At 44.3% G+C, this 24,643-nt stretch overlaps 1 protein-coding gene across 1 annotated transcript in view; it reads left to right on the top strand.

The window, feature by feature from the left end:
* The first annotated feature begins 400 nt into the window (after positions 1 to 400).
* Positions 401 to 24,643, top strand: part of Fam169b (family with sequence similarity 169 member B) — an 84,418-nt gene continuing 60,175 nt past the window's right edge. The window contains exons 1-3 of the mRNA XM_035442459.1: positions 401 to 683; positions 20,449 to 20,579; positions 24,202 to 24,301. Of these exons, the coding sequence (XP_035298350.1) occupies positions 674 to 683; positions 20,449 to 20,579; positions 24,202 to 24,301 (241 nt within the window). The 5' untranslated portion in view covers positions 401 to 673. The remainder of the gene's footprint in view (positions 684 to 20,448; positions 20,580 to 24,201; positions 24,302 to 24,643) is intronic.

The following is a 24,643-nucleotide window of genomic DNA, read 5'->3' as shown; positions in this document are numbered from 1 at the left end:
TATAGATTGGTAAAGTTTTTGTTGATCTAGAGGTTAAGAAAAGGTTTGTGTTTGATTTTGGAAAGGGGGATATTTCTCTTCTTTTAGTTTTTTTTTTTTTTTTCTAGAAAGTGTAAAGGCTTGGATAGCAAGTGCTGTTTCAAGTTTACATGTTGGAAAACTAGAGTAAAAGGGGTAAAGTCTTTGCTTTTTGATCTTATCTTCCTCAGCTACAAAACCAGAGAAGCCCCCAGGGCTAATTAAACACAGCCATCTCTCTTTACACTCCCATCTCTACTAGTTGCCTCCCTCCCCTCCAGGAAGGGAAGTGATCTGGAGTCAGAGGGCCCCTCCCTGCTCCTGCTTCAGTGACCCGCCTTCCCACCCTCCCACATTTTACTAGAAGAATAGTAATTCCACCTTCTGGAAAAGTAGAGTTGGCCTAAAAGAGTTTCTGCATTTTCCTGTCCTCACTTGGACCTCTGCTGTGGTTTTGATGGTCACCGATGGCTCGGTTGACACACAGCAGTCTCACATTTATCATTCCCACATGTGGTAGCTCCTAATGGGTTGGAGGCTTGCATAGTTGAACTCCTGCCTGAGCTTTGATAGCTGTTTCCAGAAACAGCTTGAGCAAATCTCGTCGACTGGGGAATCCCTTTCTTTTAGCAGAGAAGCATGAAAGGGAAAAATTATGCTTTCAGGTAAGGCCACATGCCAGCCTCCACTTAGCTTTGGGAGGACATGTGACATTCTTGTGGCAGCTGTGCTCTGTGTTGGCATGAGGGTTTGGTTTGGGTGCAGTACCGTCCAAAGGGGATTTGGGGGTACTCCACAATAATTTACATCCTGACATGCTCTAAGCCCCCCCCAGCCCCCATATCGATTTCCTCCCTCTCTCTACATGTTTTTAATTTCCATGATGCCAAAACCTTCTTAGGTTCCACTGGGCCATCTGTTGCTGTCATTTTAGCTTAGGATAGAGCAGAAAGAAAAGAGAAAGCCAGACACAGCCTGGTCCTGTTACCACCCTCATCTTTTACCTTGAACGTCTTCCCTGTCTATGAACTAAGGACTGAGCTGCTTATAAGGGTTAGTTGAGACCCTGTCTACATGGGAATTCACTGTTGGGCTCGCCATCATACTAATAGTGAGCGTAGAGAGAGCCATTTATTTTGCCTTTTGAAAAGTTGGATTTTCTGATAATTTGTGCTGCTAGTGAAGCAGAGTGGAAAATAAAGCATGAACAATAATGGTATATGAATGTATAGAAATGAAGCAGAGAGGATTGACGGATAACAGCTAGAAAGCAAGCTGGAGCAATTCAGGAGCTGTGTAGTTTGTACCACCTGCTGCAGAAAGGGACATGAGTGTTGGGGACAGGAGAGAAAAAGTGAGTGGGACCTTGGTTTGGAGACCTTCATGTGTCCTTTTCAAAGTATCAAGTCTGCCAAAGTCCATGTCTGTGGTTTCTATTGCTGTGAAGAGACACCATGACCAAGGCAACTCTTATAAAGGAGAACATTTAATTGAGGTGGCTTGCTGACGGTTTCAGAGGTCCAGTCCATTATCGTCAAGGTAGGGAGCATGGCGGTGTGCAGGCAGGCAATTGTGGTGCTGGCTACCTACATCTTGACCAGAAGGCAACAGGAAGTGGCTGTGACACTGAGTGAAGCTTGAGTAAAAGCGACCTCAAAGCCCACCCCCACAGTGACATTCTTTCTCCAACAAGGCTATATACCTCCCAATACTGTCACTCGAGGGGAATTACATTCAAACCACCACAGGTTATATGATGGGTTATCATTTTTGAGCTCTCCCTAGGGAGCAGCACCAGGAAGTAAAGAAGCAATGGACAGAGCCTAATGCTGAGGGAACTGAGGTGTGTACAGCCAGAGTAGCACAGAAGTGGGGGTGGGGGAAGGGAGGGAACATGTCACAGGCCTCTAAAGGGGCCAGGCACAGGTATAGTTTGGAACACATTTGCAGAGGCAAGAAAAAGGAGGATGTTAGTGTTAGGTGAAGGGCTCTCTTTCACCTAACTCAGGGGTTGAATACAGTCACCAGGTTTCGGGGAAACTGCCTTTACGTGCTGAGCCATCTCACTGGTTAAAAAATGATTTTTCAAGACAGTATTCTCTGTGTAACAGTCCTGGCTGTCCTGGACCTCAGTTTGTAGGCCAAACTCACTGAGAACCACCTACCTCCAGGCTGGTGCATTCACTTTTAGGAGCTCTTTATGTCAGCTTTGTCCTGAGCCCTTCCCAGGCATTGCCTTAACTGTCTGTCCTTCACATCAAATGGATAGTAAGATTACATAAGAGGAAACTGAGGCCCAGGGGATGCACTAGGGTTACCTGGCCACTGGCATTGGGTATTGACATGGAGGTTTCTGGCTGGTCTGGGGATATGGCTCACATCAGAGCTCTTTCCTACCAGGCCCGAGGCCCTGCATTCTACTCCTAGGGCTTCCAGCTAACACCCAGGACAAAGTAACCCAGGGGACATTGGCTTTCTTCAGAGAGTGGAAAGTTTCCCTCCAGCTGACAAAGAGGAGGTCCAAGTAGCTGAGAGAGTCAGTTCATAAAGGTGTTTGAGAGTTGACCTCATGTTAACACAAGCTTTTTTTTTTTTTTTTTCAAGACCGGGTTTCGCTGTATAGCTTTGGAGCCTGTTCTGGAACTTGCTCTGTAGACAAGGCTAGCCTCGAACACACAAAGATCCTCCTGCCTCTGCCTCCCGAGTACTGGGATTAAAGGTGTGCACCACCAACGCCCTGCTAATGTTAACACACACTTAAATCACTTCAGTCATTAGTTTGGATCTTTTGTGGTCCATGGTGACTAAGTGTCTTTGGAGAGAATGTGGATTTGGCAGGTTTCTGATCTCAGTTCTGGGAAACAGGACCTCAGCGAGGACAGTCTTGAGGGGGGCTTTGCTTCAGCTGCCCTGGAGCTGCTCACTGAGGCTTCCAGAGAGAAAGGAAAGGGAGGGGAGTGTCTAAAAGTCTACTTGGCTGTGAAGGTTGTCCTTCGCTGCCACCCAAGGGGACCTTGGTCTCTGTGACAGCAGGACCCCTGAGGATCCCTGAAAGGGAGTGAAGAAGCAGTTCTCTTAGGTGCTGTCACAGGCCCTTGTTGGCTCTTCATCTAGGAAGGATTGCAGGGAGGAGTCCTGCAATCAGTCCGGTGTGCCAGGCTTGCTGTGCTTTGGGCAGAGCGCCCTAGCCAGGGCGCTGGGTAGCCTGACCCCTAGAAGGGCCAGGCTCTCCCAGTGGGTGAGTATCTGTGGATCTGTCCTTTTTGGGATTCTTGGTACACTATGGTATCCATACTATATCCAGTTCTTGCTCACCCGCCACTAGGTTTTGCAGTACACAGGGACTGACGTTTCATGAGGCCTGGACAGGAGATGGCTTGGCTACCAATCCCTGTCTATGTGTCTTGTTGTGGACTAGTCAGATGAGGTGAATGACCAAGTGGCCAGAACTTACACTGAGCAGTGGGACAGAAGGCCAACTGGCCTTCACTAGCTCCTGGCTCCTCTAATGTTATTTGTTCTGCAGTTATTTGTTCGACATTAAGGACTGTGGAGAATGAACGTGCTTTGTGATAGAGGCAGGGTTTGTGGGAAAACCGAAACACGTGGTCACAGGGCAGCCTGCCTGCCTTTTCAGATCAGTGCAGTCGTTCAGGGACTGTTGGTAGTGGTTGAAGGTCTGGGTCTCAGAGTACAGTTAGTCAGGATTGGACAGTTGGGATGTTGAAATGCTGTGCACACCTGTAATCCCAGTGCCCTGAAGGTGGGAGCAGGGGAATTATAAGGTGAAGGTCAGCCTGGGTTGCATAGTGTGACTGTCTCAGAAAAAAAAAAAAAAAAACACACAAAACAAAAAACAAGAGTCTAGGCTGCCTACATGACTCATCCTGGGTTAGGGGCTTACTTTTCTAGAGTTAGTCCCATCTAGTGTGGATGAGGAATCCAAGCCTTGTGAATGTAAGGCCACTTAAGGTCTGTTTAAATATAGGTGTGACCTCACCTCTGCTATTCTTCGTGTCTCTTATTCTAGTCTCTGGAACCTTCTCACATCAAAACCATTGCATCCAGCCATTTAGTATCCCTAAGCTGTGGCCTCATTTTTTTCCCAAGAGAAAACAGATTTAACCAGTGCCCATTGGTTTTCAGGATATACAAACCTTTCATAGGTGTTTGTGCCTTCAAGATAGGACAGCCACTGGGCCTCAGGTGTCCAGAATAAGCAATATGGGGCCCAGACCTTTCAGCCATGTATGTGTTGCCATGGAGGGACACCTTGTCTCCACCTAGACAGCCTGGCTTGCTGAAATTAAGATCAGTGTGTTGTTCTTGGAAACCAACTCTATTTGTTTGTTTGGTTTTGGTTTTTCAAGACAGGGTTTCTCTGTGTAGCTTTGGAGCCTGTCCTGGAACTAGCTCTGTAGACCAGGCTGGCTTCAAACTCACAGAGATCCACCTGCTTCTGCCTCTTGAGTACTGGGATTAAAGGTGTGTGCCACCAATGCCAGGTCAGAAACAAAGTCTGTAAGCTTGACTTGACAATTCCACTAACAGAGAGAAAGCGGTGTTTGTTTCTTCATTGCTTTTGCTTCATGAAACAAGCTCTAAGCATTCTCTGAATATTTTGTTGCCGGGGGAGGGGGGAGGGGGGGTGTAAGTGAGAAGTTAGCACTGTGGCTTCTTCACCATCATATAAAGCAGCTCACACAGTTCAGCCCACTACTTACTTGTACTCTCTGTTATTTTGATCCATGGTGGACTCGGGGTCTGTGGACCGTACAGCTGTGTTAGGTTCAGAGTGTGTGTTATAATGGTTTGTTGTTCACTTGAGCTTTGTTTTCCTACAAGTGATTTAAGTAACACATGTATGCTAACCACATTTTGGACAGAGTGTCTTGGGCCAACCCCCCCCCAAAAAAAAACCTCCAAACAACAACAACAGCAAGAAAACGAGATAGGTGGTGGGTAGGAGAGGGGTGTAGCTCAGTTGGTAGAGTACTTGCCCAGCAGCACAAAGCCCTGGATTCAGTCCCCACGATCCAGAGGTAGAAGTGGGGTATCACCTCCATAGCAAGTCTGGAGCCTGGGATACATGAGACAGGGATACATGAGACCCTGTCTAAAAGAAGCATCTCTACCGAAGGGAAGACATTACTTTATGTGTATGTTGTTTTTTTTTTAATGCATGGATATTAGATAAAATAATAAAATATTTGGTGTAAAAACAATTTAAACAAAATATACCCAATAAAAATCTAATTATTTGAGCTGGGTGGTGGTGCTACACACCTTTAATCTCAGCACTTAAGAGGCAGAGGCAGGTGGATCTCTGAGTTCTAGGACAGCCTAGTCTACAAAATGAGTTCAGGACAGCCAGGGCTACACAGAGAAACCCTGTCCTGAAAAACCAAATAAATAAATAAATAATAAAAAAGTAAGATAAAGAAAAGAAAAAAAATCTAGTTATTTGTTAGTAATCATCTGCTTTTAATCACAATTAAACATGATAATAGACAGATCATCTCTGTCATCTTTTGCCCCTTTTATATTAAATGGCATCACCTCTATCTTTGCCTCAATTTGATTTTTTTCTATTTTGAAATTTAATAACCGTGTTTCTCTTCTTTTAAGTGCTAGCTTAGGAATTTTAATATTCATATTTAATTAATTTATTCTGTGATTAGTCAAATTTTAACTTCCTCTGGAATAAGTTAAGGGCCTTCAAATGCTCTATATGCAATTGTTTCCTTCCCAACTCACATACTGTGAGGGTTCACAGTCACTGTCAACTTGACTAGATTTAGAGTCACCTAGGATACACATTTTTGAGCATGCCTGTAAGGGCGTTTCCAGAGAGGCTTAATTGGAGAGAGAAGACATTTCCTGATGTGGGTGGCACCTTCTACAGATAGGCGAAGGGCTAGGGGGTGGGGGGATCAGAGGGTAGGGGGTGGTCACTAGACTGAATAAGAAAAGAGAAAGCGAGCCACCACTCACCAATACCCATCTGCTTCTCCTTCCTGAAATCGGGTGCAGTGTGACCAGCCATCTCTCTCACTTCTGCCACCACAGAGCTGTTCTTGCAGCGATGCCTTCCTCTCTATGTTCTCAGACTGTGAGCCATAATAAATCCTTAAATCTTTTTTGTCAGGTATTTTGTCACATCCCCGAGGAAAATACTAAATACACCTATCATTTTCACACAGCACTCTAAGCTTTATTAAACTTTTTCTTGCCCCTTTAGTTAATGTCAACATTGACTTAGACTTTAAGTTTATTATTGTTTTCTTGTGCCCATCTCTTCTGGGCCAGCCTTTTTTCCCAGAGGTCAATTTTCTATATGCTAATGTGCATAAGAAATAATTATGTGGGAGGTATGCTCTTAGCAAACTCCCTAATGATACGTTTTTTAAATATTTCTTTATTTCATCCAGTGTCTTGGAAGTTGTTTTTGCTAGATGGAGGATGAATATTATTTTTCTTTAGCTCATTAAAAATGACATTCCATTGTTTCCTGCCTTCCATAGTTGCCTGGAGAAGGCAGCTGTCCTCTTATTAACAGCCAAGTAGAAAGGTCTGTCCTTCTCTCTCTCTCTGTCTCTCTCTCTCTCTCTCTCTCTCTCTCTCTCTCTCTCCTCTCTCTCTCTCTCTCTCTCTCTCTCTCTCTCACAGAGTGCGTGTGTGTGTGTGTGTGTGTGTGTGTGTGTGTGTGTTGTTTTGCAGTTTGACTGTTTTTTTTTAAGATTTTATTTATTTATTTATTTATTTATTATGTATACAACATTCTGCTTCCATGTATATCTGCACACCAGAAGAGAGCACCAGGTCTCATAACGGATGGTTGTGAGCCACCATGTGGTTGCTGGGAATTGAACTCAGGACTGCTGAAAGAGCAGTCAGTGCTCTTAACCTCTGAGCCATCTCTCCAGCCCCCTTGACTGTTGTGTTTAGATGGGAATTTCTTTGGGGGATTGGTTAAGATTACAGAATCTAAGAGTAGGTGTCTCTCGTGAACTCATCTACAGTTTCTTTATGTTCTGATTCTTCCTAATTTTCTTCCTTCTGCAACTCTGATTAGACTGTTACCGAATCTTGTATCTTGTTCCTCTCCTTTTGATTTCTCCTTAGTTGCTTTCCAAGTTCACCAGCTGTGTCTGTCTGTGCTGCATCCTGGGTCAATTTCTCAGCTAAGAAAGACATTCCTTTTTAGAAATTCTACTTCCCCTTTCTCCTCACATTTTATTAGGCAATGTGAAAAGTCTTGGCCCCTTTTATCCTTAGTTTAAATGTTTATAGAGTGTGTTTTGGGTGGGTTTTGTTTTGTTTTTGTTTTCTGAGACAGAGTTTCTCTATGTCACAGCCTGTCCTGGCTTGCTGTGTAGACCAGGCTGGCCTTGAACTCACAGAGATCTGCCTGCCTCTGCCTTCCAAGTGCTGGGATTAAAAGCTTTAAGATGTTCATCACCATACCTGGCTGCAAAGCATGTTTAATACCAGCATCTTCTATGTTGCTTAGTTTCAGTGGGTATAGTCTTTTTGGGTCATAGTCTATGCTACCTCTACAGTGGTTTATTTAACCATAAGCTCAGAGACTTTTTTTTTTTTGGCTTAGTCTTTTTATTGTTGTTATTATTATTTTTTTGAAGCCTCGAACTTGTTATGTATACCCCTAAGGCCTCACATTCATAAAGATCAGTCTGCATTTGCCTCCTGAACGCTGGGTTTAAAGATGTGCCCGACTGTGCTCAGCTGCTTGAGATTTTACTTATTATGTCTGAATGAGCTCATGGCTAGTACCTCTAGCCTTAGCCCAAACACACGTGTGACTGGATATCAAAGAAAGTGAAACTCGGATTTCATCAATTTTCAATGTATCTTATTCCTGTGTTAGCATGTTCCTTAGTTTAACTTTCTGGTAATGCTAGAATCATAATAGACTGTGGCTGCTCCCAGGGTTATTTCATGAAACCATCACAATCCAAAGCTGCCAGGTGAATTCCACTGGCCTATTTGGAAGGAGAGATTCAGATAAGCCAGCATAACACGTGTACTGTCTCTTGCCACCTACCCTGCCATCTCTAGTCCGAGCTGTCTTTGTTGCTTGCTTTATCTTCAAAAGATTTCAGACCCAGTTCCTTCCCACAGTGTGTTCTAGATCAAGCATTGAACGTTCCACATACCAACGTCTCTCTTTCCAATTTTTGCAAAATCTTCAAAGCTGATGTCAGAATATATTGGCAAAGGACTCGAGATGACACTTCCCAAGGAAGATGTATTTGTTCGTGAGCATGTGACAAGATGCTCAACATAACCAATCATCAGGAAAGCACACATGGAAACCATAGCAAGCTGTCACCTCAGCCCCATTGGGTGGCTACTGTAAAGCATCAAGCAAACAGAAAACAGGAGTGTTGCTGAGGATGTGGAACAACTGGAATCCTTGTGTCCCGTTGATAGGAATGTAAAATATTATATCGTAGTAAATGGTATAGAGAGGCGGGGGCTTTAGGTCAGTGGTACAGCGCTTGCCTAGCATGGCTGAAGCACTTGCTTGGTTCAGTCTTCACTCCTGCTTCTAGAAAGGAAGAAAGGAAGGGAGGGAAAAGCTGGTATGGAAGTTCAGAAAATAAATAATGAAAACCACGAGAAAAGGAATTACTGAATGTACAGTCTGAAGAACTGAAAGCCGGAACTTGAGCAGTATTTTTTGTTTTGTTTTGTTTTGTTTTATATTTTTTTCTGAGACAGTTTTTCTATGTAGTCCTGGCTGTCCTAGAACTCACTCTGTAGACCAGGCTGGCTTCGAAGTCACAGAGATGCATCTGCCTCTGCCTCCCAAGGGCTGGGATTAAAGGTGTGAGCCACCACACCTGGCAAACAGTATCTAAGTGGTGGAAGCTACTGAAGTTGACAGTTGACAGTTGAACAGATAGAAAAAAAATGTTACCAACAATGACCTATTATTCAGCTTTGAAAGACAACATACACTACAACATGGATGAACTTTGAAGACATTATGCCCAATGAAACAAGTCAGTGGCTAAAGGAAAGGAACTGATCTGTTCAGACATGTACCTAAGGCAGAGATGGAGTGGGGAGGGCAATGGCTACAGGATCCTGGAGCACGGAGTCCAGAATGTGGAGTGTGCTTTCACTCTGAGGGGATGGAGGAGTGCCAGGGTGGACGGTAGTGATGACCCCACAATGATATGAACGTGATGAATGTCTCATAGCTCTCCTTAGGAAATGGTTAAATGGTCAATTTTGTATGCATCTCATCACAGTAGAGCTATATGAAGTAATTATGGCTGTGCTTTGTGATTTCTGTTTAAAACAAATCTCAAAGACAGAGGCCAGATATTTTAGTATTTTAAGGTGTTCATTTACAGTGGAAAAATACACACAATGTAACATCACTTTATGTTTAAGTGTATAGGTCAATGCAATATGGACTATTGCCATCATCCATTTCCAGGGCTTTTTTGTTTAGTCATTCTTAGCAGAGACCCTGTGGCTTGCAGTTCTCTGAAAACAAGTTTCACTTTTCTGTTGAACTTGCATATTTTCAGTAGTTTGAAGTGTCCTCAAGTTTTGTCTGGGTCAGTTGCTGTTAAATTCTTTTTAAGCTGAATGATATACCATGCTATGCATAGACCACACTGTATAAGTTTCCCTCTGCCAGTAGACACCCGAGCTTTTGTGAGCAATGCTGCTATGAACAGTTTATAAGTTCAGTGTCCTCTGAACCAGGCTGCCATGAACACTGGCTGCCATTTCAAGTGTATGGTGGATTCCATGGTAGTTAGTAGGTACGGCTGGAGAGCTGGCTCAGCTGGTGAGAGTAACTGCTGCTGAGGCAGAGGACCTGGGTTTGACTCCCAGCACCCACATGGTGGCTGGTAACTACCTGTAACTCCAGTTCCAGGGGCTCTCATGCCTGCTTCTGGCCTCCATGGACATGAAGCACACACCCAGTGCACACAAACACCTGTAGGCAAACAGTTACACACACACAATAAAAACCTGTAAAATAAATTAGTAGGCAGGAAGGGCTCTGCTGGAAATCTCAAGATCTATGTTTGAGGTTTTTTTTATTGTTTTGTTTTGTTTTTCGAGACAGGGTTTCTCTGTGGCTTTGGAGGCTGTCCTGGAAGTAGCTCTTGTAGACCAGGCTGGTCTGGAACTCACAGAGATCTGCCTGCCTCTGCCTCCTGAGTGCTGGGACTAAAGGAGTGCACCACCACTGCCTGGCTGGGTTTGAGTTTTAACCTCATTACTATTTAACCTTTGAATAGGTTCACCATCATCTGAGAAACAGGGCCAGTGCACCTGGCTTTATTGACTCTGTGGGGTTGATGTCCATTTCACAAAAGGCATGCATGTAAAAGTCCTTTGGAAAACTGGACTTCTCCGAGAGTGTGAGGTTTCAAAGTGCATTGTCACACGAAAACACATCACTACTTTCCCCCTAATTCTTCTACTTTAGAAATATTGTTTATCCATAAACCACAAAATATCACATTTCTTTTCTATTTCTTCCCATCAAAACAGAGTTGGTACCAAGCTCAATGCAAGTATCAGCATTCCGCTTCTTGGTTTACTTCTCAGTCTTATTTTAGACACAGGAGTCTAGCACTCTTTAAGAGGCAGTGTCACGATGCTTTTCCAGTTGTTGAGAAGCAGATATGTTTTCCCTCAGCAAATCCTCACATAGGTCAGATGAGCCCATTGAACTCCACCCATCCTTGGGTGCTGCATATCTGAAGGATGAGCCTAGGTATTTAAGTGGTGGGCAGCAGCTGAGTCCACACCCCAACTGCCTCTCTGAGGCCCTGGGTTCTTTCAACTCACTGCTCTTCACAGAGTTCACATGTGTGTTCGAAACTCCCCTTTCCCCCTTAAGTTTTATTGTTTGAAATGTAACAGGTGAACACACAGGAATGTGATTTTTTTTTGTATAGATGTTTGTCAAATCCATAAACAGCTATATTGTTTGGGCCTGTGAACTGTCGTCCAGTGGCATATGAAATGTGTCACAGTGATGAGAGGTTATTTCTCTTTGTCCTTTGGGTCCTGTGGGTATATAGCTCTAGTTCCATGCTGGGTAATTGTCCTATCACGGGGCTCGATCACCAGCTTCAGGACTGCCACACAAAGTCTTACTGATGCTAGGGTATTTTCATGTGTTCTCAGGGAATTACAGACGGGATTTTAAGACTCAGGTTTTCTGTCTTGTCTTGTGTGTGTGACAAACCCTTTTTCCTTTCCAGCAAAGCTCAGACACAAAGAACCTCACAGCTGACCAGCTGGGGGGAATGGAGTGGCTCCATTGTAGCAAGTTGTGGCTAAACTTGTAGCAGCTGTGCTGAGGTGAAGACCTCTTTGGTCACCAGGCATGTGGAGGTGTTTCTTGCTCTCTGTCTCCATCCCTGGGACTCCCTATATGTCTCTGGATAAGACACTTCCTTGAATGCTAAAGGAACAGAGTACTATAGTCTCAACTCATATCTTTGAAAAAGTTGTGTGTGTGTATTATGTGTGTTTGTTAGTGTCAGTGTGTACATGCCATGGCACATATGTGAAGGTCAGAGGATGACTTTTGGGAGTTAGATCCAGGGCTTGAACTCAGGTCACCAGGCTTCCTCAGCAGGCACTTTCACCTGCTGAGTCATCATCTTGCTGGCCCATCTTATATACGTTTGAATGATTTATGCCGTTCATTTGTCCAAAAGTAAGAGGCACAGATATTCAGATTACAAGACCAGAGACCTTCATGCTAAAAACAATCAGACACTGGAGCAATGGCCTATAGGCCCTTGCACGAGTATAGTGAAGATACAAAGTCATATCCCAGCACCCAAGCATACAGCCGAATGTGGCCACACACTTGCTGTGTGTCTTGTAATCTCAGTGCTGAAGGGGCTGCCATGGCACAAATATGAAGGTCAGAGGCATCTCTCTGTCTCCTGATACACACAAAGCAATTAGGAGCTGAAATACTTTTTTTTTTTTGTTGTTTATTATCAAGACAGGGTTTCTTTGTGTAGCCCTGGCTATCCCGAAACTAGCTTTTTAGACCGGGTGGCATCAAACTCACAGAGATCCACCCGCCTCTGCCTCCCAAGTGCTGGGATTAAAGGCGTGAGCTTACCAACGTCTGGTATGAAAGCTGAAATATTCTTGTATCAGAACTACCATTGTAAGATTAGCAGATCCTGGGAAGAAGTTGGCTGACTTTTTAAAGTTATCTACAAGAAAGTTAGAAATACTGTATGTACATACCCAACATTCATAACAAAGTTGCCCAGACCCATGATTCATCATATTATATTAGCTAATACTAAATAGCTAATAACTAATAATTTTCTATCACCGAGATGGTTTATATATTGTTGATTTCATTTAAAAAGAAAAAAGCCAAACCAGGGCTATGTAAATGTTTGGGTGTCACACAAAGTCATCTGAATATTTTACCATCTTAGATTCGGGACAAGTGATTTATTCTCAGCCGAGCCATTGACAAGTTGGAAGTTGGCCAGGATTAAACATTCAATAACAGAGCAACAGGCAGCTTGTCAGTTACCAGGGAATAAAACCTGCCGCACAGCCACCTGCAGACCTTCAGCAGCGCCTCCTCACTCCCTGACAACTTTGCTCATCTGCTCAAAAAATTCTAACATGTTCTACATTCTGTCTTCCAACTCAAAAACATTCTTTGCTAAGAATACTTTGGCAATCAGATGCCTTTCATAAAAAACAAAAATATCCAAGTGTTTATTGGCCTCAGCTTCTGTTCTCTACTTTATTGGAAAGTGATGTTCTGTAGCACCGTGTTCCGTGGTAGCCTTCCATAGTGGCAGGTTCTTCATGGTCTGACCTTGAACTCCCAACTCTTGCCTGTGTGCTGTCTGTCTCTCTGATACGGATGGGTCCCTTTGCTGTGACATTATTTCAAACACTGTTCTCCAGGGTATGTTTTGTCATCTGGTAATTAGTGTTCTGGAATCAGGGTCCCTTGTTAACTAAATCTGGGAAATTAAGCTGCAGGAAGTAGCCTCTCTTGCAGCAAAATTTTGAAAAGGTCTTGGTTGCTGATGGAACTCGAAGTCGGTACCCTTCTAAATTTGCTGGCATCAGAAACCTCTTTTGTCTAACGCTAGCATATCGATGGAGCTTGTGTTTCAAAATATGCATTGGGGAAATGGAGTCATGTACCAGGAAATAGGAGGGGACGTGTACACAGATCTTAGATCTGAAGATGTCTGAGGAATACAGGGTACCACCTCACACGATTCCTTGGTGAGTAGTAGTTATTTTCCTTTTCAGCTTTTTCTTGTCAGTTGGAGAGATGGCTCAGTGGTTAAAAGCACTGACTGCTCTTCCAGAGAGGACCCAGGTTAAATGCCCAGCACCCACATGACAGCTCACAACTGTCTGTAACTCCAGGGGATCTGACACCTTCACACCAATGCACATAAAATAAAGTTAAAATAAATTCTGTTTTCAAAAAGGATACTAGGTTTTTGGGCTGGAGAGATGGTTCAGATGTTAAGAACACTCACTACTCTAACAGAGGTCCTGAGTTCGATTCCCAGCAACCACATGGTGGCTCACAGCCATCTGTAATGAGATCTGGTGTTCTTTTCTGACTTGCAGGAATACATGCAGGCAGAACACTGAATACATAATAGATAGATAGATAAATAAATAAATAAATAAATAAATAAATCTTTAAAAAATATAATGTGCCTGGCATTCCTTTAATCCCAGGACTTGGGAGGCAGAGGCAGGTGGATCTCTGTGAGTTTGAGGCCAGCCTGGTCTACAAAGCTACACAGAGAAACTCTGTCTCAGAAAAACAAAACAAAACAAAAAATAAATAAAATTGTGTGTGTGTGTGTGTGTGTGTGTGTGTGTGTGTGTGTGTGTGTGCATGCACTTGTATGCCACAGGGCATCCATGGAGGTAAGAGGACAACTTGCAAGAACTGGTTCTCCCCTCCCACCATGTGGGTCTTGGGATTGGGTTGTGAGGTTCCCTGGTAAGGGCTTTTGTGCACTGAGCCATTTTGCCAGTTTTTTTTCTTTTTAAAATTGATTTTTTGTTGTTGTTTTTAGAGACAAGAGTCTCTGTGTAGCCTTAGCTGGCTGCCTTGGAACTTGCTATGTAGACCAGGCTGGTATTAAAGGTATTTAATACTGTGCCTGGCCTTTTAATTTTATTTCTTAAATTAAACATATTGGCTGGGTGGTGGTGATACAGGCCCTTAATCCCAGCACTCGGGAGGAAGAGGTAGGCAGATCTCTGTGAGTTCAAGGCCAGCCTAGTCTACAGCGCAAGTTCCAGGACAGCCTCCAAAACAACACAGAGAAACCCTGTCTTGAAAAACCAAAAATAAATAAATAAATAATAAATAAATAAAATAAAAAAAACATATTGGGTTGCAGATATAGCTTAGCAACAGTGTGTGTTTAGCTTGTGCAAGACTATGTACAATTTCTATAGCACCATTAATCAACAAACAAAAAGGCAAAAAGGGTAAAGGTGAAACATAAATACCTTCAAGTTAAAAATATCCCCTTTTTAAGAATTTATTTTTAAGTGCATGAGTATGTTTTGCTCACATGTATGTCTATGCACCATGCTTGTGTTTGGTCTCTGTGGAGCCCAGAAGAGCATGCTAGGTCTTCTAGAACTGGACTTCCAGATGGTTGTGAGCCTCCAGGTAGGTGCTGGGGATCAAACCCAGATCCTCCAAAAGAGCCACCAGAGGTCTTAATGGCTCAACCATATCTTCAGCTCCAGCTGGGAGACCTTTAATGAGTTCTTTGGAGTCTCTCAATCTGCATTTGTGATTTTATTTTCTTAAACATCATCCACTTTAAAGACTTGACCATAGGGACTGGATTGTGTTGAACCACGTGTGTGCCTCCCGTGAAGCTGGAGACCCTGATGAGGTGGCGTTTGAAATCTGAGCATCTCAGGTGTTTGGGGGATTATCCTCCTCCAGTGTGTTTGCCCGCTTCTAGAGTTTTCTGCTGTCTTCCCTTGTCTGATGAGAAACCTTCCTATGTAGTAGATTTCTAATAGGAATCCCATCTAGAAAACAACAACAACAACAACAACAAAACACATACCCAGAAAAAAAAAATAAACAGACACAGAGAGCAAACATACGAGAAAGATTTTTCAGTGAGTGTTATTCACTCTAGTTCATAGTGGAGTATTACTTTAGTTTTGTGTTCTTGCATTTTTTCCACATTATCTGGAGAAAGACTTGTTCTTGCTGTAATTGAAGAACAACAACCCATATTACTAAAAAAACTTGAGTGACTACAGCCAGCTTTTCCAATGACATAATGCCCCGTGGTTACTGCCAGGTAGTGGCTTTTAATGAAGCCAAGTTTGTAAGACTGGGACTAGTAAAATTTAAAATATTTCCCTTAATGTTCTTCAGGATAATAGTCTCATCTTAGAAAAAATGGTGCTTTGCCAACATGAAAGCCTTTTCTCGGTCCTTGTGGTCAGGGAGTGCGGGGAGAGAGTCTTGTGCAAATGGTACCGAGTCTACAATAAAGGGCAGATCTTTGTGCTCTTCACGTCTCTATTAGTTGGCTTTGCTCGTTCTATTCAAAGGGCCCAGCATTTCTTAGGAGCCATCTGAACATTTGGGCCTTTCTGGATTGACTGGTGGTGGAGGCACTGACAGGAACCTAAGCGGAGATCTCGAGCAGTTTACACGTTTTCCATAGAAGAACACCTTCGGGTGCACCATTTGTTTGTTTTTAGGGCAAGGCCGTCAGCATGTAGTCAAGCGAATTCATAACATCAGGCTTTATCCAGCAATTTCGGTTTCGTTGCTGTCTGCAGTGAGTTATTTCAATTGTATGCCTTCTTAATAAAAAGCATCCAGTGTTGTGCTATGGAGATTACATTCTTTTGGCTTTGGAAAAATATTTCCTGTAAGGTTCAAGCCATTAAAGCCTGTTAGGGGCTCACATCTGGAAGGCAGAGGGGAGGGGGCCTGTCCTGACCCACCCCAGACTTGTTTACTTCCTGTGGCTGCCTGGAGTAGGAACCTAAGGGGCTCTGTTGGGGGCTCTGGGGTTTCCTCCTGGGAAGGGGGGGAGTTCCCTTTTCTGCCTGTTTCTTTGTCTTAATTTTATTTATTTTTATTTCATGCACATTGGTGTTTTGCCTGCCTGTATGTCTGTATGAGGGTGTTGGGTCCCCTCTAACTAGAGCTACAGACAGTTGTGAACTGTCTTGTGGGTGCTGGGGATTGAACCTGGGGTCCTCTGGAAGAATAGCAGCTGCTCTTAACCACTGAGTCATCTCCCCTCTTGCTGGTTTTGAATGTCCATCCCTTCTACTTGAGCAACCCTCGTTTTCACATTCCCCTAGTTTTCTGTGAGGCTTATATGAGCATTTTGAGTCTAGGAGAGAAGCTGTTGAGTTTGGGATAGTGGTATTTTCCTGGGATGGGGTATTTAGGATGAATGGGGTGTCATGGGCCCTGGTTCTAGGGTTCCCAGGTGGTTTTCTTGGACTCTTCCTCCCCATGGATAGAGGTCTATGAGTCAGCCTCATGTCTTAGGAACATGACATGAGGAACCCAGTGTTGGTGCCAAATTATTGATGAGTGCTGGTCTCCCCATTGCTTAATTTATGTTCTCTGCTGCCCTCTCTCTCAAGATAATCACGCTGGGCCATGTCTTGCTGATTCTAGCAAGTGTTAGGTTCTTGAGAAGACCTCCTCCTCATCTGCTCCTGTGGCCTTTTGGAGAGGCCAAAATACCACATTCTCTCCTGGGGACAGCCAGAGTCTTGGGAGCACCATTCATGAGTTTTTTTGAGGGGGGGTCTTAACTTTCAGGGTAAATGATTTCATGATGTGAACAGGGCATAATACATTCATGACATTTGTCCTGACCACACACAACCAAAAAGGATATCAGACAACTGCAAGCAAGTGCCTGGTGTTGGCCTTGGATGGGTGCCATCAGCAAAGCTGATGAACATAGGGTCAGCTTCTCCATGGGGCCGATCGATAACGGTCTTGGTCAGTTCTGCAATCTGTACCTCACAAGGGGATTGATGGGTCAGATCTGAAGGTCTTTCCTAAAACATAGGCTCAGAAACAGAATAAAAATCCAGGTCTGGTCCCTTCATGCCCCTTGGGCTGGTGTTCCTGTGGTGGGGGTAGGTATTTTGAGAGTGGTCGATTCTGAAGCTGGCTCCCACAGGACAAATGTAGCCCACCTGCTAGCTTTTCTTAATTTATTGGCATGCTCACTAGATCTTGTTGCATACCAATGGGAAGCCATATGACAAGTCCGTGAAACAGCTGTTAAAATGGAAAGCTCAACCACCCACATTTCCGAAGTGCTTCCTATGGGAAAGGCATGGCCATGGGCCTTTGTGATAGGGCTTCGAGGGGAGCTGAGTTGAGTTTCACAAGCCCCTGCTTCTCTTATTGTTTGTGGGTTAGGAGGTGACTATTCCAAGATAAAACTGAGGTCCAAGTTAGAAGGGATTGAAGCGATAGGACAGAAAGGCCTTGTCATTTCCTATCCTAGGCTGAGGTGGTATTTGAACTCAGGCCTCAGTGATTCATGGAATCCTTGATCTTGGTTTTCAGTACTTGAGGAAGGCCCCCCAGGAGTGCTGGCTGTATCCAGTGAGCCTTGAGGATGGAGTGGCAGAACTCTGAGAGTAGGGGCTACAGGAGCCCGTTGGGTGATTCATTGTTATGATGGAGAGCTTTGATTAAGATAACATAATCTGAATACTTTACATAGAGTTTGGAATCTGATGGGCCTGGGCTCATGCTTTGTTTCTTTCTTTTATGAAGCTTTGCACTATTCCCTGTAAATTGGGGGCAAGCTGGATACAGTGAGAGAAGGTTGTGGACACTCAGGGATCTCTTGGCAACTGGAACCCAGAGAAAGTTGGTTGTCGCTGATAATTATGGATGGAGCTTAGATGGGTGAGAGGGTGAGGGCTGGGGCTCTCGTGAGAAGCTGAGCCCTTGATCTAAGTGAGGGATGGATACAAGGGCAGTTGTAAGCTGAATTTGTCTCTGTGACAGATTGGAAGTAGGCTCTGGTTAATTTGATGTCCTTCAGGTGCCTCTGGCTGCTGTGCAGAATACATGGCAATCCTGGTAAAGAGCTGGGGCAGGCCTGCCTGGCATAGGGTCTACAGGCCTGTGTACTTGCTAAAGGCATTGCTGCTGGTCATGTCGGTGAGGAACCTGGACTTCCTTGAGCACGTGTTTTTGCATGTAGAGGGCACATGAATGTGTGCCTTCTTTGCCAACAGAAGATAGAGACTCATCTCTTTTACAGTCACTTAGTCATTGCCACCAGGAAACCATCAACCCTTGATGTCTCTATTTTAAATGTTTCTGACAATGCCCTTTTTTTTTTGACAATGCACTTTTAAAAGCATTTTGTGTGCATGTGTTTGTGTGTGTGTGTTTTACATTCAAATGCTTTACAAAAATTGAATAGTAGAAGGATGTCCAGTTTTCCTTCAGTATCCACTGGAGAATGGTTCATAGACCACCTTTAGAATCGGAAATCTACCTGTGCTCAAATCCCTTGCAAAATGGCGTATTTGTGTGCAGCCTGTACATGTCTTTAGATGACTGCTAATCTGTAATATAAGTAAATGTCATGGAAGCAGTCTTTATATGTTATACCATTGGGAGTCGAGGTAAGGAGATCCGTGTACGTGTTCTGTACGGTTCCCCCTTCCCAGCATCTTAAGTCTGTGGTTAGTTGGATTCATGGATATAGAACCTCCTAAAGGGAGGCTGTCTGTTTCCACCTAGCAATGGGCAATCTGTGTTTCCATGACACTTGTACCCTGGAAAGTGAGCCTGAGGGTTGGGGCGCATGCAACCATGTCCCAGTCCATTTATCTTGGCACCTTGTACACCTTTGAGTTCTCCAACTGGGAGCTGATTGGCAGAGGTCAAAATTCTTCCTGGGAAAGATGAGTGAACTGAAGCTTAAACTTTTTTTTTTTTTTTTTTTTTTTTTTTGCTATCAACAACATTTTGGATCTTGAGAGTGGCTCTCAGAAACAATGGCTGTCCAGAGAGAATGGGAGCTGGAGATGCCACTGGGGCTCGGAGCTGGACTCCATGTCCAGATTAATCTCTGAGGTGATAGGTGGGTAAAGAGGAGCTGGGGTAGGGAAGGTCAGAAAAGAGGAAGAAAGGGGCAGGCAGATGCTGCTAGGGTAGCCTGATTCCCTCATAGGAGGAGGCAAACCAAAGGCAGAGATGGGGTGTGGTCTGAAGAATAAGTTCTTAGTTCCTCCACGTAGGGACGTAGGGACGTGTCAGCCAGAGTCAGGTAGCATCTCTGACCACTGCTGAAGGGGCAACTGATTGCTGCTTCCAAGAACTGGATGCTGCCAATTTGTATGATTATTCTGGAAGATCTGTTTCTGGCAGAGGTGTGAGAGAGAAGAGATGCTGAGGATGGCCACGGGATACCTTAGATTAGTTTCCCTGCAAGTGAGTGGAGGGAAGCGCTCTTTCATTCCCACAAGCCACTGTGCTCCCAGTGCCCAGGGGCAGAGAGAAAGGGGAGGATCCTGGGGACTTGTATAGTGACTGTAATCTAGAAAAAAGAATAACTTAAGTTGCTTGTGACAAAGGTGTCAAAGGCCCAGCCAGCCCTTCTCTGCGGTCAAGGGAACCTGCTTGGGTTCATGGCCCCTGAGTAAACCACAGTGAAGGATGGAAAAATCATTCAGTTGATGAGTATATGGCTGGGGTTTTTAAAAATAGTCTGGGAGGGAATAGGTGGCCATAATTTTGATTTATTTATTTATTACCTTTATGTGTTGTATGTGTATGTGGGTATGTGTTGGTATTGGTGTGTACGTGTGCTGGTGTGTGCACATGGGTGTAGAAGCCAGAAGTCAACCTCAGGTGCCATCTCTCAGGTGCCATTCACTATCTACCTAGTTTCTTGAAGACCAGGACTCTAATGGGCCTAGAACTATTGATTAGGGAAAGCTGCCTGACCAGAAAACCAGGGGTCTGTCTCTGCCTCCCCAGGCCTGGGATTACAAGCTTGCTTTTGTTTGTTTGTTTTGAGACAGGGTTTCTCTATGTAGCCCTGGCTGTCCTGAAACTTGCTCTGTAGACCAGGCTGGCCTTGAACTCAGAGATCTGATTGTGTTTGCCTCCTGAGTCCTGGGATTAAAAGCATAGGCCACCCCACCCAGATATGTGGGAGTCTGGGGCCGGAACTGAGGTCCTTGTGTATGCATGGGAAGCCCTTTACTGAGCCATGGTCTCCCCAGCCTAGACCATGACTGTTAAACTGTTTCTTAAAAAGCTTGAAATAATTAACTTTTCTTTCAGTGACAGAGTACAACTAACTCTGTTTCTGCCTTTTTCTCCTACAGAGGCTTACCCCGTGGATATCCTGGAGGATGACCCAGAGGGCCATCAGGCAGCAACACAGGTTTACTATGATTCCCTCAGGGAAGGAGCCCAGGCCTCGTCAGAGGTTTTCTCTCTTCCCACTGGGGAGCAGGTATGTTTGATGCCCATCTAGAAAGTGGGATGATAGAGAAAGAATATCTCAGATATATAAGAACTAAGGCCAACCAAGAAACAAAGAAACTTCTGGAGGGAAGGCTAAAGTAATTCCAGTTTGATGTAGAAGGAAGTCTTCGCTGGGATTCTGGAGTCCTGAGTGGGAGTCTGGTCATTGTAGATCAAGGACCAGATAATCTGTGGGAATCCCAAGGCTGCCACTTAGGAGATCTGTGGACTCAAGCAAGTGTCTTCTCCTCCCTGTCTTGGTGTTCTCATACCAAATTCAGAGCATTGACATCATTTTCCTCATTGGGCTAACATGAGGGTTAAATGAGATACTGTATGTAATGCCCAACAGGAACATTGGTTTCTTTGTTTTAAAGTGAGGGAGTGGCTCATCTCTCCTTTCTAAGGTTTGGTTCAGTTCTGATGTGTGATCAGGAATGAAGTTGTGTCTCTGAACTTTTGGCATTGATGAGGTTCTGTGCAATGTGACTATGTACTGCAAGGAGACACAGAGAACTGGAAACTTTATTTGTTGGGGTTGTGGCAAAATTTAAAAATATGGTATGTAGGGCTGGAGAGATGGCTCAGAGGTTAAGAGCACCAGCTGCTCTTCTAGAGGTCCTGAGTTCAATTCCCAGCAACCACATGGTGGCTCACAACCATCCATTATGAGATCTGGTGCCCTCTTCTGGAGTGCAGATATACATGGAAGCAGAATGTTGTATACATAATAAATAAATAAAATCTTTAAAAAAAATATGGTGTGTGTGTGTGTGTGTGTGTGTGTGTGCATGCCCAGGCATGCATATGTCAATGTGTGCACATATGTATAGATGCCAGGGGACAACCTCAGGATACAATTGCATACAAAATACAATCTGACTTGTATTTTGAGACAAGGTCTCTCACTGGCTTGAAGCTTATAACTAGGCTAGGCTGACAGGCTAGCAAGACTGGGGATCCAACTCTCTCTGCCTCCCCAGTGCCTAGGATTACGAGAACTCTGTGGGGCATTGCACCTGTCTTTTTATGTGTGTTATGGGGATCAGGCTCAGCCCTTCTGCTTACAAGGGCTTTTAGTCGCCATGCACCCCCCCCACACACTGTTTAAGACTTCTTTCCTCCCCATGCATATCATGGGCAGGACCTATAGTGTTTGTTTTAGGTGTGAATGATTTGACTCCTGCTGGAAATGGTTGTGATCTGACAGGCAGAGTTAGCAGAGGAAGCAGTCTTGTTGTCCCAGAGTCAATAAATCGAGTGGCTTGTGCACTTATAAACTGACTTTCCTGAGATTTTGGAGGTGGGAGCTTACAGGCAAGGAAGAACACCCCTCCCCTGGGTGTCCTCATGTTGTTGAGCTTGTGGTCCTCAGTGGAAGCTTGCTGTCCTCATGTGCTTTTAGTGCCTCCTAGTGGCATTACGGCACAACTACATGTGGCTCCATTCGACACTGCCTATTCTGATGGGTGCTGATACCAAGTTGGAGCATGAGAGATAAGAGGGGGCCGACCCTTGTGTGTGTGGGGTGCTGCCCCAATTTATTTGTGAAAAACTTAAACATAATCACATGGCATATGTTCAGTGAAGGGGGAAAGCTGAGGTTACTAACAAAACCAGAAAGCAGAACAATTGCCACATGAAGTTGTTTCAATATGACATGACAACATGACCGAGGACTTCTTGCTTCCTCCCTTTCTAGAAGCAGGGACAGGGGCTCGCCATTTGGCACACTGAACCAAGCTCCTCAGGAAGGGCCCAGACCGCCTCACAGCTTGCGCAGGGTTAATCAGACCTTTGTGTATTCAAAAAGATTCTAGACTAAAAGGAAAGGTGAGGTGGTTTGGGGAGGTATCATTTCTTGATTTTCTTGTTTTCATAATTAACTGTTTTTATTTTTGTTTTTTTGGTTTTTCGAGACAGGGTTCTCTGTGGCTTTGGAGGCTGTCATGGAACTTGCTCTTGTAGACCGGGCTGGTCTCCAACTCAACAGAGATCCGCCTGCCTCTGCCTCCAGAGTGCTGGGATTAAAAGCGTGTGCTACCACTGCCCAGTTAATTAGCTGTTTTTTTTTCTAGTCTTGACATTACCCTGTCATAGTTAAAACACAATACTTACTGATGTCTCTGGTGTAAAACAGAGTATGTCCGTTTGTGATATTTAAGGGCTACAACAAAGGGCAGAGGCAGCACAACCATGTGTAGATAACTACTGTAAACAAGTTGATGTGTTTCTTTTTGATTTGTATTTTCTGCCTTTTTTTTTTTTTTTTTTTTTTTTTTTTTTTTTTTTTTTTTTTTTGGAGCCAGGGTCTTTGTGTGCCCCAGACTGGCTTTAGACTTACAATCCTCCTGCTCTGTCTTTCCTAACGTTGTGATTTTGGCTTGCTTTTAAAAACCTGGGTAAGAGTCCTCCCAGAACACAATGTGTCTTGAATAAGCATCTTTCCAGGTTGCTGGGGTGTTTTGCAAACTTGGTTTAATGGCCTTAAAACAGCCACCCCTGTGGACGAGCCCCTTGAGGACCCCCTCATTAAAGTCATTCCCAAACAAGGAGCTACCAAGATGTTTGCCAGCTCCAGGGTTTGCCAGGAAACAGTTCTCTGTAATGGTGGTAGCCTGCTGAAACATTTTATAAGAACCTGCCTGCCTAGCTCAGCTGCACATTCTTTTCTGATTTTCCTATATTCTCAGTTTTCAAAACAGTGTTGGAGAATGGAATGTATTGGCCTTTCTGTGTTAGAAGCTGGGAGCAGAGGGTTTGGGATATTGCAAAGAGGGCTTCAGATGTGGCCCTCAGAAACAGTCTGGTTCCTCTCACTTATTAGCAAAATGGCAAAGTTGAACTGAGTTTCTTCATCGTGGGGCTGATAGGACAGGATTGATCCTGGAGGGCTCAGACACACTACACATTTTAATGGCTGCCTTTAGAGCTACAGCCAGGGTCAGACACAGCCTGAGCATCTGTGGAGGAAGGTATAGCCTGGGCTCATCCTACTGAGTGGCTACCAGGGCTCTGGAACAGATGAGGACCATGGCAGAGTTGCTTGTGTGAGGTGGAGTGAGGTTGTCAGCCTTGCAGGTTGAGGCTCAGGGAGGCCCTTGATGCTGCAGGCTGCAGGAGCACGAGTCACAGAGAAGGAAGTCACAGAGCGCTAAGGGACATTTTGTAGTAGAATAGGTGTCTAATCCATGGGTAGGTGGACAGGTGATCTTGGGATGGGGAGGCTTGCTGGTGAAAGACAGAAGCAAGACCCTTGCCACATGTAGGGTGGCTAAGGCTTCCGTTTTTGTATTTCCTGCATGTTGCTAATTTTGCCTTTGCTAAAAATGTTGGTTTTTGTTTTTTTGTTTTTTGTTTTCTTTCTGAGACAGGGTTTCCCTGTATATCTCTGACTGTTCTAGAACTCACTCTATAGACCAGGCTGGCCTCAGACTAACAGAGATCCACCTGCCTCTGCCTCCCGATTGCTGGGATTAAAAGCAAGGGCCACCATTGCTCAGCTAACAGTGTTCTTTCAGTGAGCACTGTGCTAAGTAATTGCCTAGTCATTTCCTGTGCCTTAATGCAGCCAGAGAGCAGAGTAGTAATTCATTTGTTTTTTTCTTTAGGTCAGACTTCAAACTTCGTCTCTTCGTTTTTATCCTATGTACCGTGACGAACCTCAACATAAACTACTGGTTTTGGTTAATCCCCAGGACACAAAGACAGGTTGGTAGTTATTCTGTTTGTTTGTTTATTTATTTAATATGCATTGGTGTTTTGTCTGCATGCGTGTCTGTATGAGGTGTCCAATCTCCTAGAACTGGAGTTACAGTTGTGAGCTGCTGTGTGGGTACTGGGAATTGAACCTGGGTCCTCTGGAAGAGCAGTCAGTGCTCTTAACCACTGAGTCATCCCTCTAGCCCTGTGGTTGGTAGTTATTAGTGGATGTGGAGTGTGTGTTTCTGTATGTATGTGTGTGTGTGTGCATGAAGTGCTGAGGATGGAACCCAGGGCCTTGCACATGCTAGGCAAGCATATAATTGAGCCACTGTACAGCCCTGGGTTTTT

The sequence above is a fragment of the Cricetulus griseus genome, chromosome 3, assembly GCF_003668045.3.
Source record: "Cricetulus griseus strain 17A/GY chromosome 3, alternate assembly CriGri-PICRH-1.0, whole genome shotgun sequence".
In the NCBI taxonomy this organism is placed as follows: Eukaryota; Metazoa; Chordata; class Mammalia; order Rodentia; family Cricetidae; genus Cricetulus; species Cricetulus griseus.
Note: the sequence above shows the minus strand (reverse complement) of the source record. Positions and strands in the feature narration are given on the sequence as shown.